The sequence below is a fragment of the Poecilia reticulata genome, unplaced genomic scaffold (genome assembly GCF_000633615.1).
Source record: "Poecilia reticulata strain Guanapo unplaced genomic scaffold, Guppy_female_1.0+MT scaffold_239, whole genome shotgun sequence".
NCBI lineage: Eukaryota > Metazoa > Chordata > Actinopteri > Cyprinodontiformes > Poeciliidae > Poecilia > Poecilia reticulata.
In genome coordinates this window covers 231664-246281 of record NW_007615029.1, presented here as the reverse complement: position 1 = coordinate 246281, position 14618 = coordinate 231664, and the positions used below count along the sequence as shown (strand labels likewise).

Here is a 14618-nt window from a genome sequence, read left to right as displayed (position 1 = left end):
CCGATCAGCTAACTTGCCGATCAGCTAACTTGCCGATCAGCTAACTTCCCGATCAGCTAACTTCCTGTTCTTTCTGCAGAGTTACGCTGACGGATCGCAGTTCATGGCGTCACATGACAGCCTCTCGCCTCCGTACTCAAACTCCAGGCTAACAGGTTGGCTAACTTCCTGCATCTCTTGGTTTGTCGTCCGTCAGCCGCGGATCGGCTGCTTTGTTTTGGCTGTTCGTGTCTGCGAGTGGAGAAACGCCAGCCGGCGTCTGCTCGTTTACCCATGATGCTCTCTGCCTCTGGCGCCAGTTGTGAGCAAATGGCCACTGACACAGATAATCTGCCTCACACACACAGCAGAGCCTAATTACCTTTGACTGGATGCATCAAATATGGAAGACGCTCTCTGACTCTACCTGCCGCCTTTCTGCTTTTCATTGCTTTGATTCGAAACGTTTCATCTGTTTCATTCATAGCGAACAAACATTTTTATTTACAAACAACCAAAAATCTGCTGCTTGTTTGATGCATTAGATCATATATGTAGTCGTTACACAGAGTCAAAGATTTGGGTTAAATGCTGCTGTATTTAAGTTTTTTAATGAAAAGTTTAGTGGAAGGAAACAATATGTTGGAGGGGTAAAAAATTTGTATTTCAGTTAATTTTTAAAAATTTGATTAATTATTGAATCAATTAATATTTCTGTTATCTATAAATAACTAATTTACTTTTACTTATGTAAATTTATTTAAGTAATTTAAGTCAGTAATTAAAATCCACATATAGATTCATTAGAGTCACGTCTTGAGTGTTTGTTTCTGTTAAATGCTGTTGCAGCTACATATATTTGATGGAAAGTTTAGTGGAAGGAAAAAGTGTGTTGGGGAAACAATTAACGTGCTTATTTGGAATTAGATTAATTATTGAATTGATGAATATTGTTGATATTAATTAGTTTCTATTCAGAAAGTGAAACCAAATGTAGATCCACGAAGGAGTCGCATTTTGAGGATTTATTTCTGTTACGTTCTGCTGTATCTAAGCACTTTAATGGAAAGTTTAGTGGAAGGACAGTTTGGATGAGGTGACTCTCCTGCTGTTCCACTTTGTGTTTTATTCTTATTCTCCAGCGAGATGTGAAGCCTGCAAACGCTGCCAAAAGTACCAATATCTGCTTTCATGATCATGATAAGCTAAAGTAGTTATTAAAAACAACCTGGGTAATTGATACGTGTTTCTGGATATAATTGCCTTTGTGGCTATAAATTGGTGAATATTTAAATGTTTGTAAGTGAATTAGCTAAACAAAGGGAACATTAGATGATTTTTTTTGTGTGTGTTTATTTTGTGAAATTTAATCCTAATCCAGTAAAAGCTGCTGGAGGAGCAGCAGGAGTGATCCATTGTGAGCTGGATGCGTTGTGACAGCGTTGTGATTACGGTTTGTGACTCGGAAAGGGAAACGTCAGATTCTTCATCTGCAGCCGAGGAGCCGCAGATTTACTTTTATGATGCTAACGCTAAGAGACGGAGAACGAAACATTTTCACCTTCTACCTCTGGATGTTGGGGTTCACACAACCAGATCACTAAATGATGGTAAAACCACTTCCTGTTGCTATGGAAACTAATGTACATGTGGAAAATGTTAGCGCTTAGCGCTCATTGCTAGCCCGCTTAACGCAGCGCTTCCCAACGGAAAGGTTCAAACTGGCCTTCATTAAGATTAAAGCAAAACGATACATAAATGCCAACCCAAAGTGACTAGCAGCTTTATTAGCATCATCCTGTAGCATCATGCTAGCAACGTAGCATGAGTATCGTCCACTCTGCCCTCTAGCGCTCTCTGTTTGCTATGGTAACCTCCTGGTTTTCTCTGCTAGATGCTCTTGTGTCTCCTTCCCTTTTGTAAAGTAAAAAACTTTGTTTTTACTCATTTTGCTAGCTTGCTGGGTTTATTTTTAGCGCYTGACGTGACCGAGACGAGCGGCTTGAGAGTCACAGGCGGAGAGAGGCGGGTCAACATAAACACTGTTCAGATAATAAGGAAAAAAAAGGAATACTGTAAGATTTTTATTGTTTTGGTCCTAAATAACCTGGATTTTGAGCCCTAGCTTAGCATGCTAATTGTAAACTAGCAAAAAAAAATCGTATAAATACTAAGAAAGCTTAAACAAATTACCCCAAAATCCACTGGGGTCACTTTTCTGTTTGTGTTTTTGATTTTTTTCATTTCACACGTTTCTGGCCTCATTTGCCGTTTATCGTTTGGTGAACGATTTGCTCCACAGCTCTGAAAGCTCCCTGGCAAAACTAAACCGAGGGATTTTGCAGTTTTACCGTCTATTGTGAACATCACTCTGGAGTTATTTCCGTGCTTGAACTATTGCCTTTGATAATCCCTTTTCATTCAGTTGTAAGTGACAGTTGTCTGTTTGGATTATACGCAGAGTGAAGCCTAAAAGGAAGTTCAGAGTTAAATAAACCTGAACATGTTAAGTGTGAAGCCGTCTTTCTGCCCCCTCCCTCCTTTGTAACCTTGTGTGTCGTCTTTAAACCGACCCCCCGTGCAGATTAGAGTGATGTTATGCTCTAGATAATCAGCGGAGGGATTAGTGTCATCTGAGCGACCCCACTAGATTAATCTGTAGCTACACACACACACACACACACACACACGTTGGGTGATCTAGCAATGAGAGGGTGTGTGTGTGTGTGTGTGTGTGTGTGAGGGAGGTGATGTTTCTGTTCAGGCACGCAGGTCATTGAGTCAGCGCTGACTTCTCTGTGGGTTAGATCTGTGGCTTTTCAGTGTCATGGCTGACATTTATTATATTTTAGGGTGTTAGCATCATGTTAGCATTAGGGTGTTAGCATCATGACCCCATATAAACACTCACTGTCACCAAACAAAACAGAAATTCAGTGGTTTCAGCTCACAAAATAATGATTAAATATATCAAGTGTTTGCTCAACTTGTCTTGTTTTTCTTTATTTTATACTCTAATAAGCTATTAGCTTTATTCTGATCAGCTGTTAGCATGATTCTGAATCGTTTACAGCTTAGCTCTCAGTAGCTGTTAGCATGTGTTTAACTGTTGGCTGTCTTCAACAACCAACAATTAGTTGTTGGTGTAACTCTCAGTAATTGTTAGCCCAATTCTAAGTGGATGTTAGCTTAGTTTCCAATAGTTTTTAGCTGCTGTTTAAGGTCATGGTAGCTGTTAGCTTAGCTCTCAGATACTGTTAGTTTGAGTCAGATATTGGTGTGATTAGCTGTTGTTCATAGTCTTGTTAGCTGCTAGCTTGACTGTGCAGATTTAAGGTGGACTTTGAGTCATCCTTAAAGCTTGTTACTTTTTCTGTTAGCTTTAGCCTGAAAAGCTGCTAACTTGACTCTGTTTGGCTTCTAGTTTCAGAAGAAATCTGATTTAATTTAAAGCATTTGCGAGTCCAACAATCAGAGCGTTACGCAGTTTGTCATCAGTTTTTGTTGAGAAAAAATTGGTCAATAAAATTGTATGTGGAGTGTTGATACCAATGATGTTCCGTAAGTCCAAGCTGATTGAAACCTACGTTCTCATTTGCCCTGACTGTTATTTCATATTTTAAAGTAGAAAACAAAAGGAGAAGCAGTGTGTGAACCTGACGATGTGGCGCCCCTCCTGCTGTTGGTGCTGAAACGCCGTCTGTCTGACCTCTGTGCGACCTTATTAATGAGTGTTGAGCCATGAGGCCGGACCCCCTCTGAGGAGGTCACATCTGGACACTTTATTTAGAACTACATATATCTGTCTCTCTCTTCGTCGCTCTCACTGAAACGTGTCTGTTTTTCTCTTCCATCCTGTTTTCTTCTTTTCCAACGTGAGCCATCACTTCCTTCCATTTTTTGTGTTTTTGAGTCGTTAACGTTGAGTGTTTTGTCCTCTCCTTATCTCCGTATCCTCCTCTGTGTCCTTCTCATCACCGCGGCTGGGTGTCGTGCCTCGGTTTTACCCTTTGGCACCACGCTGTCACAATGTGCTGCTTTCAGCTGCTTCTGCTCTGAATGTTTAAACAAAGACGAGAAGTAACCTGAACGCAAAACTTGTTGATGTTCCACTAATGTCATAGCAACACAATTTTGCAATCGCAATGTTTCTCTTACATAAGGAATGCAGTTAAAATAAGTTTGTTTACGCCATAAGCATCATCTTCCTATCACTTCCTGTTTGTCTTCTTTGTTGTTTCTGCCAGTAGTAAGATCCGGTTGAAAAGTGTTTCCACAGTTTCGCAAAAAAACTTATTTTGACTTATTAAAAAAACTAGCTTTATTGAGATTGCTGTGTTTTCATCAAGCAAATTTTTTTTCATAATTCCAATTTGAACAATTTTATTGCAGTTTTTCCGCATTGAAATAAACACAATTTTATACGGCTGAAAAATCACCTCATCCTTGTGCAAAAACGTGAGTTTTCTTAAAATTGATGGGTTTCTATTGAGCAAATACATTTTCGTAATTCTGCTTTTTGCAATTTTGTCGCAGTTTTACCGTATTGAAATTCACTCATTTCAAACAACCTCATCCTTGAGCAGAAACGTTTTATGGAAAACATATTTTTTTAAGTTTGTGTGTTTCTATTCAACTTCACTCATTAAACTCAGTGGGCGGGATTAGATGAGACCTTGTTGTCTGATTGGCTGCTTCAAACAGGAAGTCAAGTTAACTTCTTTCAACTTTGTTACAACTCTGTGTAGAAGTATCTTTTTTAATAGTAATTAATAAATCATTTCTGTTTATTTCCAGTTTTAATAAGTTAATGACGTATTGAAATAAGTATAGCATATGTTTTTTTTTTACATTAATTTGGCACTCTTTGCTCTCCGTAGAAGCTATGTTTAGACCAGAAGCCATTTTTGAATAAAAATCAACACACATTTACCTTATTGGAAGGACAATCAAATGGGCTATTATTGTTATTTACAAAAAATATAAACATATGGGACTACAGCAATACCAAAATTGTATTCCAATAAAAAAAAACAGTTCTTACTAAATGTGACGTTCTTTTAAAGATATGTTATAAACTGAGTTTAAAGAAGACAGATTTTTTCATTCCTGGATATTTTCCCGGTTCTGATTGACGGCTCCTCCGTCTCGTTCTCTGTGTTTTCAGTGGATGTCATAAATTGATTAGCGCTTTGTGAGCCGCTGTGGAGTATTTAGCGTGTTATTGTTTTGAAGGGGCCGTGCATCACGTGTAAATGATCTGCTGTAATTAGATCTGACACGGTAATAATGGCTCTCGTCAAGACGAGAGGCGGAAACGCCAAACGGAGACGACTTTAACGGTTTCTGCTCCCAGAAAGAAAGTTTTACTCTGACCAGTTTACTGGACGTAGCGCAGCAGCTAACCGGGTTAGCAGAAATGACTCAGCAGAAATGTTTGTTTTGTGAAGAGAAAAGCAGAAAAAAACAGGAATTAGAGAGAAAAGTTTGAATTCATCCATAAATTTCTCTTTTTATTTAAAAAATTTACCTTTTTATTTTGCAGGATTTTAGGAAAATCTGTAAAAAATGAGTGAAGGTGGTATAGAAATATGGTTTATATTGACATTTGAGTTTCTGTAACATATTGAAGCTAATATTAGCTGTTAGCTTAATCTCTCAGCAGCTGTTTGTATTTTTACTAGTTTTCTTCATTTATCTCTTATTTTTCTGTAAAGGTTGGTCAGTATTATTCTAATATTGTTATAACTTTATTCTAATATTGTTATAACTTTATTCTAATATTGTTATAACTTTATTACTGGGACGTTAAAATGTTTTCCTCATTATTATAATAATTCTGGTTTTATAACTTTCTGGTAACGTTACAACTTTATTGTTCGTCCGATATTTTTACGACTTTATTCTCATATCTAGTTAATATACATCCATCTCTCCGTTCCCTCCCTCCATCCCTCCCTCTGCTCCATCTCTCCTTCGTTCTCTTCATCCTCCCTCCATCTCTCCCTTCATGCCTCTGTTCTCTCCCTCCCTCCATCCATCCCTCCATCTTTCCCTCCCTCCCTCCTTTCTCTCTCCCTCCCTCCCTCCATCGCTCCCTCCGTCCCTCCGTCCTCTCCATCCCTCCGTTCTCTCCCTCATCCCTCCATCCTCTCCCTCCCTCTATCTGTCCCTCATCCCTCCCTCCCTCATCCATTTCTCCCTCCCTCCATCCTCTGCATTCCATCCCTTCCTCTCTCATCCCTCCCTCCCTCATCCATCCCTCCCTCCCTCCATCCTATGCATTCCATCCCTCCCTCCCTCATCCCTCCATCCGTCCAGATGAGTCCCTCAGAGACTGAGCTCAGGTCACTCATGTTGCTCTGTGTGTGTTTTCTTCATGCCTCCCTCTCTGTGTGTGTGTCCTTTATCTTCCCATCTCTTCACGGCTCTGCTGTTATGTGTATGTACAGCGGTGTGTGTGTGTGTGTGTGTGTGTGTGTGTGTGTGTGTGTGTGTGTGTGTGTGTGTGTGTGTGTGTGTGTGTGTGTGTGTGTGTGAGAGAGGTGAGAGTGATAGAGATGTGCAGCATTAAGCAGTGTGTTTATTGTGAACGAGGGAGAGAGAAAGAGCTCCTCAGTTGTAACTGTGACACCCAGAGGCCAAAGATGAACCGGATGCTATCATCTGAGAGGCAAACTGGGAACCTGAGCGAACTGGGAACCTGAGCGAACTGGGACCCTGAGCGAACTGGGACCCTGAGCGCGGGGTGAACTGGGAACCAGCGACTCATTTAGTGATGAATACAGGGATGAATGCATGGATTCATTCATGTTGTTGCAGCTTCATGTCATTTAGTGATGGATTCCTGGAACCAGGCAGCAACACACTGTCACTTTTACAGCAGATTTTCAAAATAAAAGCTTTCAGTTGTGAACGTGTTAGAGCCAGAGTGAGAAAAAATTGTTTTAATTACAAGAATAAAATCATAATATGAGAATAAAGTTATCATGATGAACTTAATTCTACGAGAATGAAGTAAAAACACAGGAAGACTCGTAATAATGAGAGTAAAGTTGTAATTTATGAGGCTTTGCTGTTGGTTTTAAAATGTTTTATCACATCAGAAAGTTTCTGTGAATCAGCAGCTAAACATGCTGAGCTGCTCATCTTTATTCTCATAATTAAACATTTTTAGTCTGGCCTCATCTCTTTGTGCCTCACATGTTTTAAATTGTTAAAGTTTAGTCATATTAGCATATTAGCATATTAGCATTGGAATTTAAACCAGAACTCAACGTAGTGAGGAGATTATTTATTTAACTTTCTTTGGTCACGTTTTGTCGTTATCCGGGATAATTGTTGTTTAAGATTATCATTTAAAAATTCTGGATCAATAAATAAATCGGACAGGTTATTTCTCCCCGTTTTGTGGCTTTTATTAAATGTGAATAATTTTATTGATTCTAGCTGACCTTTGGTTTGATTTAACTATAAAAAATGAGAGAAAAATACAAGTTAGTTTAGATCATTTTCCTAACTGGATGCCATGTTCTCCTGTCTTTCCTCTTTTGATGAGAATGAATGTGTCGCGTCTCATTTTTACCCCAGGAAACAGAGTAGCTTTCAGTTCCTGGTCTGAATGTTTTGAAATGTTGGGGATATTAAAATCTATGACTATACTGGTGATGATGTCACAGTTTTAGTGATGACATCACCATTATCTCTTCTCAACAAATGTTCCCAAATTAAAGAAAAAATTAATTTAAATTTAAATTATATTTAATTTAGAATATAATTTTATTAATAATAATATTCATTTAAATACATTATTATAATTTAAATATATTTAGATTATTATTAAATTGATTTTAAATGAATGTAAATATTTTATTTTTCAGCCAATTTTAGAGCAAATTTTTTTATCTAATTTATTTCTTTAAACTATCATTGCACTGACAAAACAGAAATGATGGTTTAGGGATAATTTTAGATTATATATTATCACATCTTCATGTTCTTTAATAGAGCAGTTCAGGATTGTTAAAAGGAAAAATCTAAAATATTTTAATTTTATTTGAAGTTCTAATGAACTTTTTCACAGTTGCAGCTCATTTGGTTCAGTGACACAAATAGACAGCAGTGAGTCTTCATGACTGACATTTCAGGTGTATTTTATTATTCTGGTTCCAAATAGTTATGGCTCTAAAGCTATAAAGAAATACAAAAAACTTTAGTTTTTGGTGGATGAACTGGTCTGGGTTAAAATGTTGAGATAAACGTGACATAAAGGAAAACAGATGCTGGTAGAAACTAAGATGGAGAGACAGATTAGGAGCGAAAGACGGGAAAAGAGTCGTTTATTTGAAACGAAGCCAACTGATAATTAATGCCTCTGACATCACGGTGTTCTAATTAAGCCTGGCATTCATTAAGCCGTGTGTGTGTGTGTGTGTGTGTGTGTGTATGTGTGTGTGTGTGTGTGTGTGTGTGTGTGTGTGTGTGTGTGAATTGGGGGGGGGGGTCCGCTACCAGATTTTAGAAAGGGGGATATGTTTATTTTTTTCAAACAATAGAAAACCAGAAGTGGAAGAAACAACAGTCAGAGTTTGGATTTGACAGGGACGTTGGTGAACAAAGTTGTTGAAAGTTTGCTACAAGCGTTAGCCGCACATGGCTAGTTGTACAACTATCAAGATGGCTGAATTCCTAGAAAACACCCGTAACAGCAGCCTATAAATGTGGGATGCATTTGTTTTTTATGATTAAAGAGTTGATGCTGCAGTTATAAAACATCTTCATAAACTTGATGACGGCTAACTGGCTAAGCTGCCATGTAGCGACTCACTAGCTAGTCTAAAATGAGCTAACATTTTCTCTGATTACTACGGATAACCGGGTTGATGTGTGATTGGTAGCTAATTGGCTAGGCTAGCAGGTTATCGCTAACTTACTGGGTTCAGAAATCCCAACCTTAACACTCAGAAAGTAGCTTCTACTAAATATATCACAGTACAATATGTTAGTATTTTAATACACTAATTCAGGACCATAAATACCACAAAACTTCCAGTTATTTCTTATTTACACATCATCTTAATCAGTTTGTTTAATAGTTAAGCCGCTAGGCTAACAGGCTTTATTTACCAGGCTAAGCTAATATTTTAAACATAACAGATTATAAAAAATGAATTTACACATGATGGCTGAAAGTCAATAGACTTTGACTCCATAGGCCAAAACATTACAGCTAACTTGGTTATCACTATAAGCTACAGCTCAATGCGTAAGCATGATGGCTAAAGGGTTATGCTAACATGTAATGGCTAAGGTACTAGCTTAAGTCATGATAGCTAACTGACTATTAGACTGTCTTATTGGCTAGCTTAACAGATATAATACTGCTGCATAGATGTTTTTTTTAAAACTTTTATTAGTATTTTTGATGGAGTTCATGAATGCTAAATGGCTAAGCTAACAGCTTAAAGCTAGCTGGTTTTTCTAATGAGCTAAGCTAAAGGGTAAGCTAAAACATTACAGGCCAACACCTAATTGGGTCTTGGTAACAGGCAATAGTTTATTTACTAGCTTAAGCCATGATGGCTAACTGGCTAGGCTAACACATGCAATATTGCTGCTTAGATGTATTTATTAAACAAAAACTCTTACAAGTAAATTCCAAGTTTAATAATCAATATTTTTCTAGAGATCCAGAAGTTGAAGCTTAGAGTGGAAATGTTGAGACTAACGAAGTTTAGTGGCTTTTAAATGACAAAATGATAAAACAGCATGAAGTTATAATGAAGTTTGATGAGCTAGCCACAGAGTTCACTGTGGGATACAAATAGTTAACTTTAATTAAATTAGTGAAGCACACCTGAAATTGAAGGTGATCAGTGAGAAACAATTCTATAGATAATTTAGACTAAAAAAAACAAGAGATGAGTTAAAAGTAAAGGGAAACAAAATGTAAATCAGTGACGGTTCACCAGGAGAGGCAGAAGTAAAGTTTTGGGATCTGTATCCATTTTTTTGATCGGAGGATTTTCAGATTGCTAATTAGGCATGGAGGGCTAGCCATCGACAGCTGCATTCATCATCATAAAACGTAATAATTAATGACATTCCAACAAAGAAAAATATGCAAATGAGCTCCCCTCATTAGCATTTTCATATTCAGCTCCCATAATGCTTTTGCTGACAAGGTTGTAATTAATGAAAATTCATGTCTCTTAGCTGAGGTCTAGATTGGATCGCATTCATTCGCAATCCCCCAAACGAGAAGTGGAGGGGAAAAAAAATAAATAAAAAACCGCGGCGGGGATCTCTGCCAAGTTTTTAGTGAGACGAGGCAGATGGCAAAGAGACGAGGAAATGAAGAGAGAGATGCAGAAAGTTACCGACAGAGAGAAACACTGTGATGTAACGGCACAGAATCACTGCGTTTGTAACAATGTAATTACAATTATAATTATAATAATTCCAATTTTTTGCAACAATGTTGAAAAATTGGAATTATTATTATTATTATTATTATTATTATTATAGTAATTACATTGTTACAGAAAAGGTTATATTTTATTTTTGACCATTTTTCCTCCTCAAAATATTCCAGAATCTGTGTTGATGTTAAAAATTATAATATTTTATAATTGATTTTCATGTTTATGGTCTTGTCACTTCAGTTTAATAATAAATAATCAAACTATGAAAATCTTTTTAAGTTCAAAACATTTATGGCTCATTATGATTATAAATGCCACAATATTTTTTAACATGTGTCACAGTCCAATAAAAAAAATAATACAAGTGTAATTTAAAATATCAATGAAATACATTGGGAGAAGAATAAGTTCAACTTATTGATTTTATTGGTTTGATCAGATTTAATATCCTGATAATATTAGCGAATTATTCTTACATTATTCCAAATTTATCGTCGTATCAAGGCTGAAAACCTTAAAGCTGCTTTTGACTCATAACTGGAACATTAATCAAAGTAATTGATTTGTATTGATTAGTTTGGTAGTTTGATTTATTCTTGTAAAAACAACTTTTTTTTTAAAAACAAAACCCAAAACTGATATTTATATTTATATGCATTTTTAATGGAAATTTTCATAAAAATACAAAATTAGTTTTTTCTAGAAAATACGAAGAAATTTCCAAGTTTTCAAACTTAAAATTTGCTGGTAAAAAAAACTCAGAAGTTTTGACATTAATCTAAAAAATTTGATAGAAATTTTCTCCCTACTTTTCTGAGTAATTTGAACATTTTCAAGAAAAAATCTAATTTTGAGATTAATTTTGAAATTTTCAGATGTTGAAAATTTTTTGCTCTTCAATCTTGGAAAATTTCCAACAGATGAAAATTTGGGAAAGTTTTGATTTTTTTCTTGAAAATTTCCTTGTTTTCTTCCAGACATTGTCTTGGTTTAATCTCAACATTTTTGAGTGTTTTGGATCAAATTAACTCTTTTGTTTTTTGCTGTTGAGTCCAAATAAATGAACTCTTTGAAACGCGCTTGTCGGACAAGATGGCCGCCGTGTGCGTGCTGACATCACTGCACTGTGAAACCCGACAGACAGCAGTAGCGGCGGGGAAAAAATCCAGGTTCTCCACTGAGAATCCGATGAGCGGATGAAACCGCAGCAGAGAGTTGAGTGATTCTGGACCGTCGGGTTGCGGTTCCCCGGTCCGGGTCTGGCCAGACAGACGGGCCGGAACCAGGACCTGGAGAACCTGGAATGATGACAGCATTTATCTGGTTGGTGTCGGGGTTTCACAGCCTCAGAGCTTCTGATTGGAGCGACTTTAATGTTGCTTTTTATATTGGTGGAGTGGCGAACAGGAGGCCACATAAAGCAGATCTGTTCTCTGAGTGTGTGTGTGTGTGTGTGTGTGTGTGTGTGTGTGTGTGTGTGTGTGTGTGTGTGTGTGTGTGTGTGTGTGTGTGTGTGTGTGTGTGTGAAGTGTTGGCAGCAGATAGCAGTTGCCCCCTGGGCTTTGCCAACGTGGCGCTGCCCCCTCTGCAGCAGCATGGCACAGCCTCCGTCTTTGTTGTGAAGCTGGCGCTCTCTCTCTTTTTTCTCTCTCTCTCTCTCTCTTTTCTTTCTCTGGGTTGTTTTCTTTTCTGCATATTATCAAAAAACAACCAACATTTATTTTACATTCTGGATTTTTAATTCTGTTTCAATGAAGAAAAGTTGCGTTTAAGGATAAAAAGCAGATTTGTTTCAAAAGAACGAAACATTAAAAGCTCCTTTTGTGGAGGAAAATCTTTGATTATGATCTAAAATCGGCATCATGTGTTCACTAGATTCATGTTTTCACTAGATGTTTTCACTTCTGATTAATATCGGTGGTAAATTCATTCAAGTGAAATCAGAGGAACAAAAAAAGAAGTTTATTGTTTTCATAAATTCAGATTTTCCAGGAAGTTCAACCATTCAACCTGCTTTTAGTTTTGTACATAAATGAATAAATTTTGTGTTTGAAGTTGTTTTCAGACTTTCTATCCTGGTGATAATAATAATAAACGATTAAACTTTGAGTTTAACAAGGCAAAAGAATCTAAAATAATCATATTTTACGCTTTAAGCAAATAAAAACTATGTAATATATCCAAACAATCCTCTGATGGAAACATATTTACATATTTTATAGATGATTTAAGTCAGAGAGTGAAACATTTAACATTTAGAAAGTTACAGAACRTWTCAACACTTTGTAAACGGCAGAAATGTTTCTGGTATTTWAAAAAAAAMACACAACTACATTCATGTTATTTAAATCAGGAATCATTTTCAGTTTTTTAAATAAAACAACATGAATTATGTCAGAAAAACGTTAAAACAGGTCAAATAAGGTTTGTGTGATAATTAGCAACATGCTAGCTTAGCAACATGCTAGCTCCTTSAGCTGGAGTTAAAGGTTAAAATTCATAAAGTGAATAATGAGGAAACGTTGCTTTTGCTGTTTCTCTGCACCTGCAGCAGCAGCAGCAGCAAAAAAATCAGATAAACATGACAAACAAACGTCAAAGCTTCATTAAAAACACTTTATTTAAGAAAATAAACATGAAAAAAATACAAAAGTTTTAGCTTAAAAAGACGTGGAAGCTTTTATTGAAACGTGTAAAGGTGGAACGTTGGCAGCAGTCGAGGTGTTCGCTCTCTTTGCGGCTTCGTCTAAACTGAACATGTTTATGTTGTGTGAACAGATGTTTCCTGTGGTAAGCTTTTAGGTAACAGACTCGCCGTGTGTGTGTGTGTGTGTGTGTGTGTGTGTGTGTGTGTGCGCTCTGACACCAAGCAGGGGGGGGGGAGGCATCTTTTGGTTTCATTGTAACTGCTGTCAGTCTGTACAGCTGAAGGTGTTTTTGTTCAATATTGCAGTTTTCGCTTCTCTGATTGGCTCAGGAACAAATTTATGGTTTCCAGGCGAAACTGAAGGAATTTCTATGGTTTTGCTGTCAAAAATGTGGAGAAATTGAGGCTAAAGTTTCACCCAGAAAATGAAAAATGTCTGCGTTTGTTGGCAAAATTATTATAATMTTTTCAATAATCTCTGATGTGATGAGCTGCTAAAATAATCTGAGATGGTTTATAACCGGATTTAGATCAGGGGTGTCCAAACTTTTTGGTTCAAAAACACCAGCAGGCCTAAAAAATATCATTTTTAAAAACTGGAATCACCAAAAATGTTGCTATTTTATTTTATTTATTTTATTTTATTATTGATAATTAGGCGCTGTCCTGGTTACTATGGCAACGGAGCCAGACGACCGATTTCTCTCATCGGGACGTTTTCTTTTGGATTTAAAAATTTATGGGGTTTTTGATTTTTTTAATTCATTACTGAGTTTGAAGGCGGCCGTAAAAAAAATCACTCCGCGGGCCGCAAATGGCCCCCGAGCCGCACTGTGAGCACCCTTCGTTTAGAGCGTAATAAAGCATTAAATAAATGATTAAATTCAGACAGTGGGAGGTTTTCCAGCTGGGCTACTGCATCTGAAGCTATTTTAGGTTCAGGCTTTGACTAGGCCACTTCAAACCATTCTTTTAAATTGAATCATCAACATGTGGATTTATCTGGTATTTTTGTCACCATCGTGTTGCATAATCAGATTAAGTTTGAGTTTAATCTGACTGACTGATGGTTGGACTGTCTCAGYCCCACATCACCACTCTGCCACCACCGTGTCTGACTGCAGAAATGATCTGAACTTCTTTAGTTGTGTTGCTTTTTCAGGTTTTGTTTCTAACTTTTCAGAAAGAAATAAGAGCTTGTTTAAAGTCAATAATTCCCTAAAATTGATTAAAAATAAAATACTAATTTGACTTGTAATAACTTGTGTTAAGTGAAATGATCGGCCTGAGGAACTGGAATATCAGTTTTCCATCAATATTGAGGATAATTTTGATAACAGAGACTTTATGATTAGTTTTATATGTTTGTTTTGTTTATTTATTTTGGATATTTAAAATGTCTTTTAGCTCCAGTGTCAAATATTTCTGATAATTTAAAGTTTGTTGATCTCTGAAAATGAGTTCATGCGATATTTTGCCTGAGAATATTATCGTTTATCGCGATAAAGTTCCGGGACAATTTATCGTCTGGCTAAATTAGAAACTGTGACCTGCAGGTTATTTTTCTA

The 14618-nt window shown here is 36.8% G+C and overlaps 1 protein-coding gene across 1 annotated transcript in view; it reads left to right on the top strand.

Moving 5' to 3' along the window:
• tcf4 (transcription factor 4) overlaps positions 1-14618 on the top strand; it is a 165494-nt gene that overhangs the window by 36268 nt on the left and 114608 nt on the right. The window contains exon 3 of the mRNA XM_008402569.2: positions 80-155. Coding sequence (XP_008400791.1) covers positions 80-155 — 76 coding nt within the window. The remainder of the gene's footprint in view (positions 1-79; positions 156-14618) is intronic.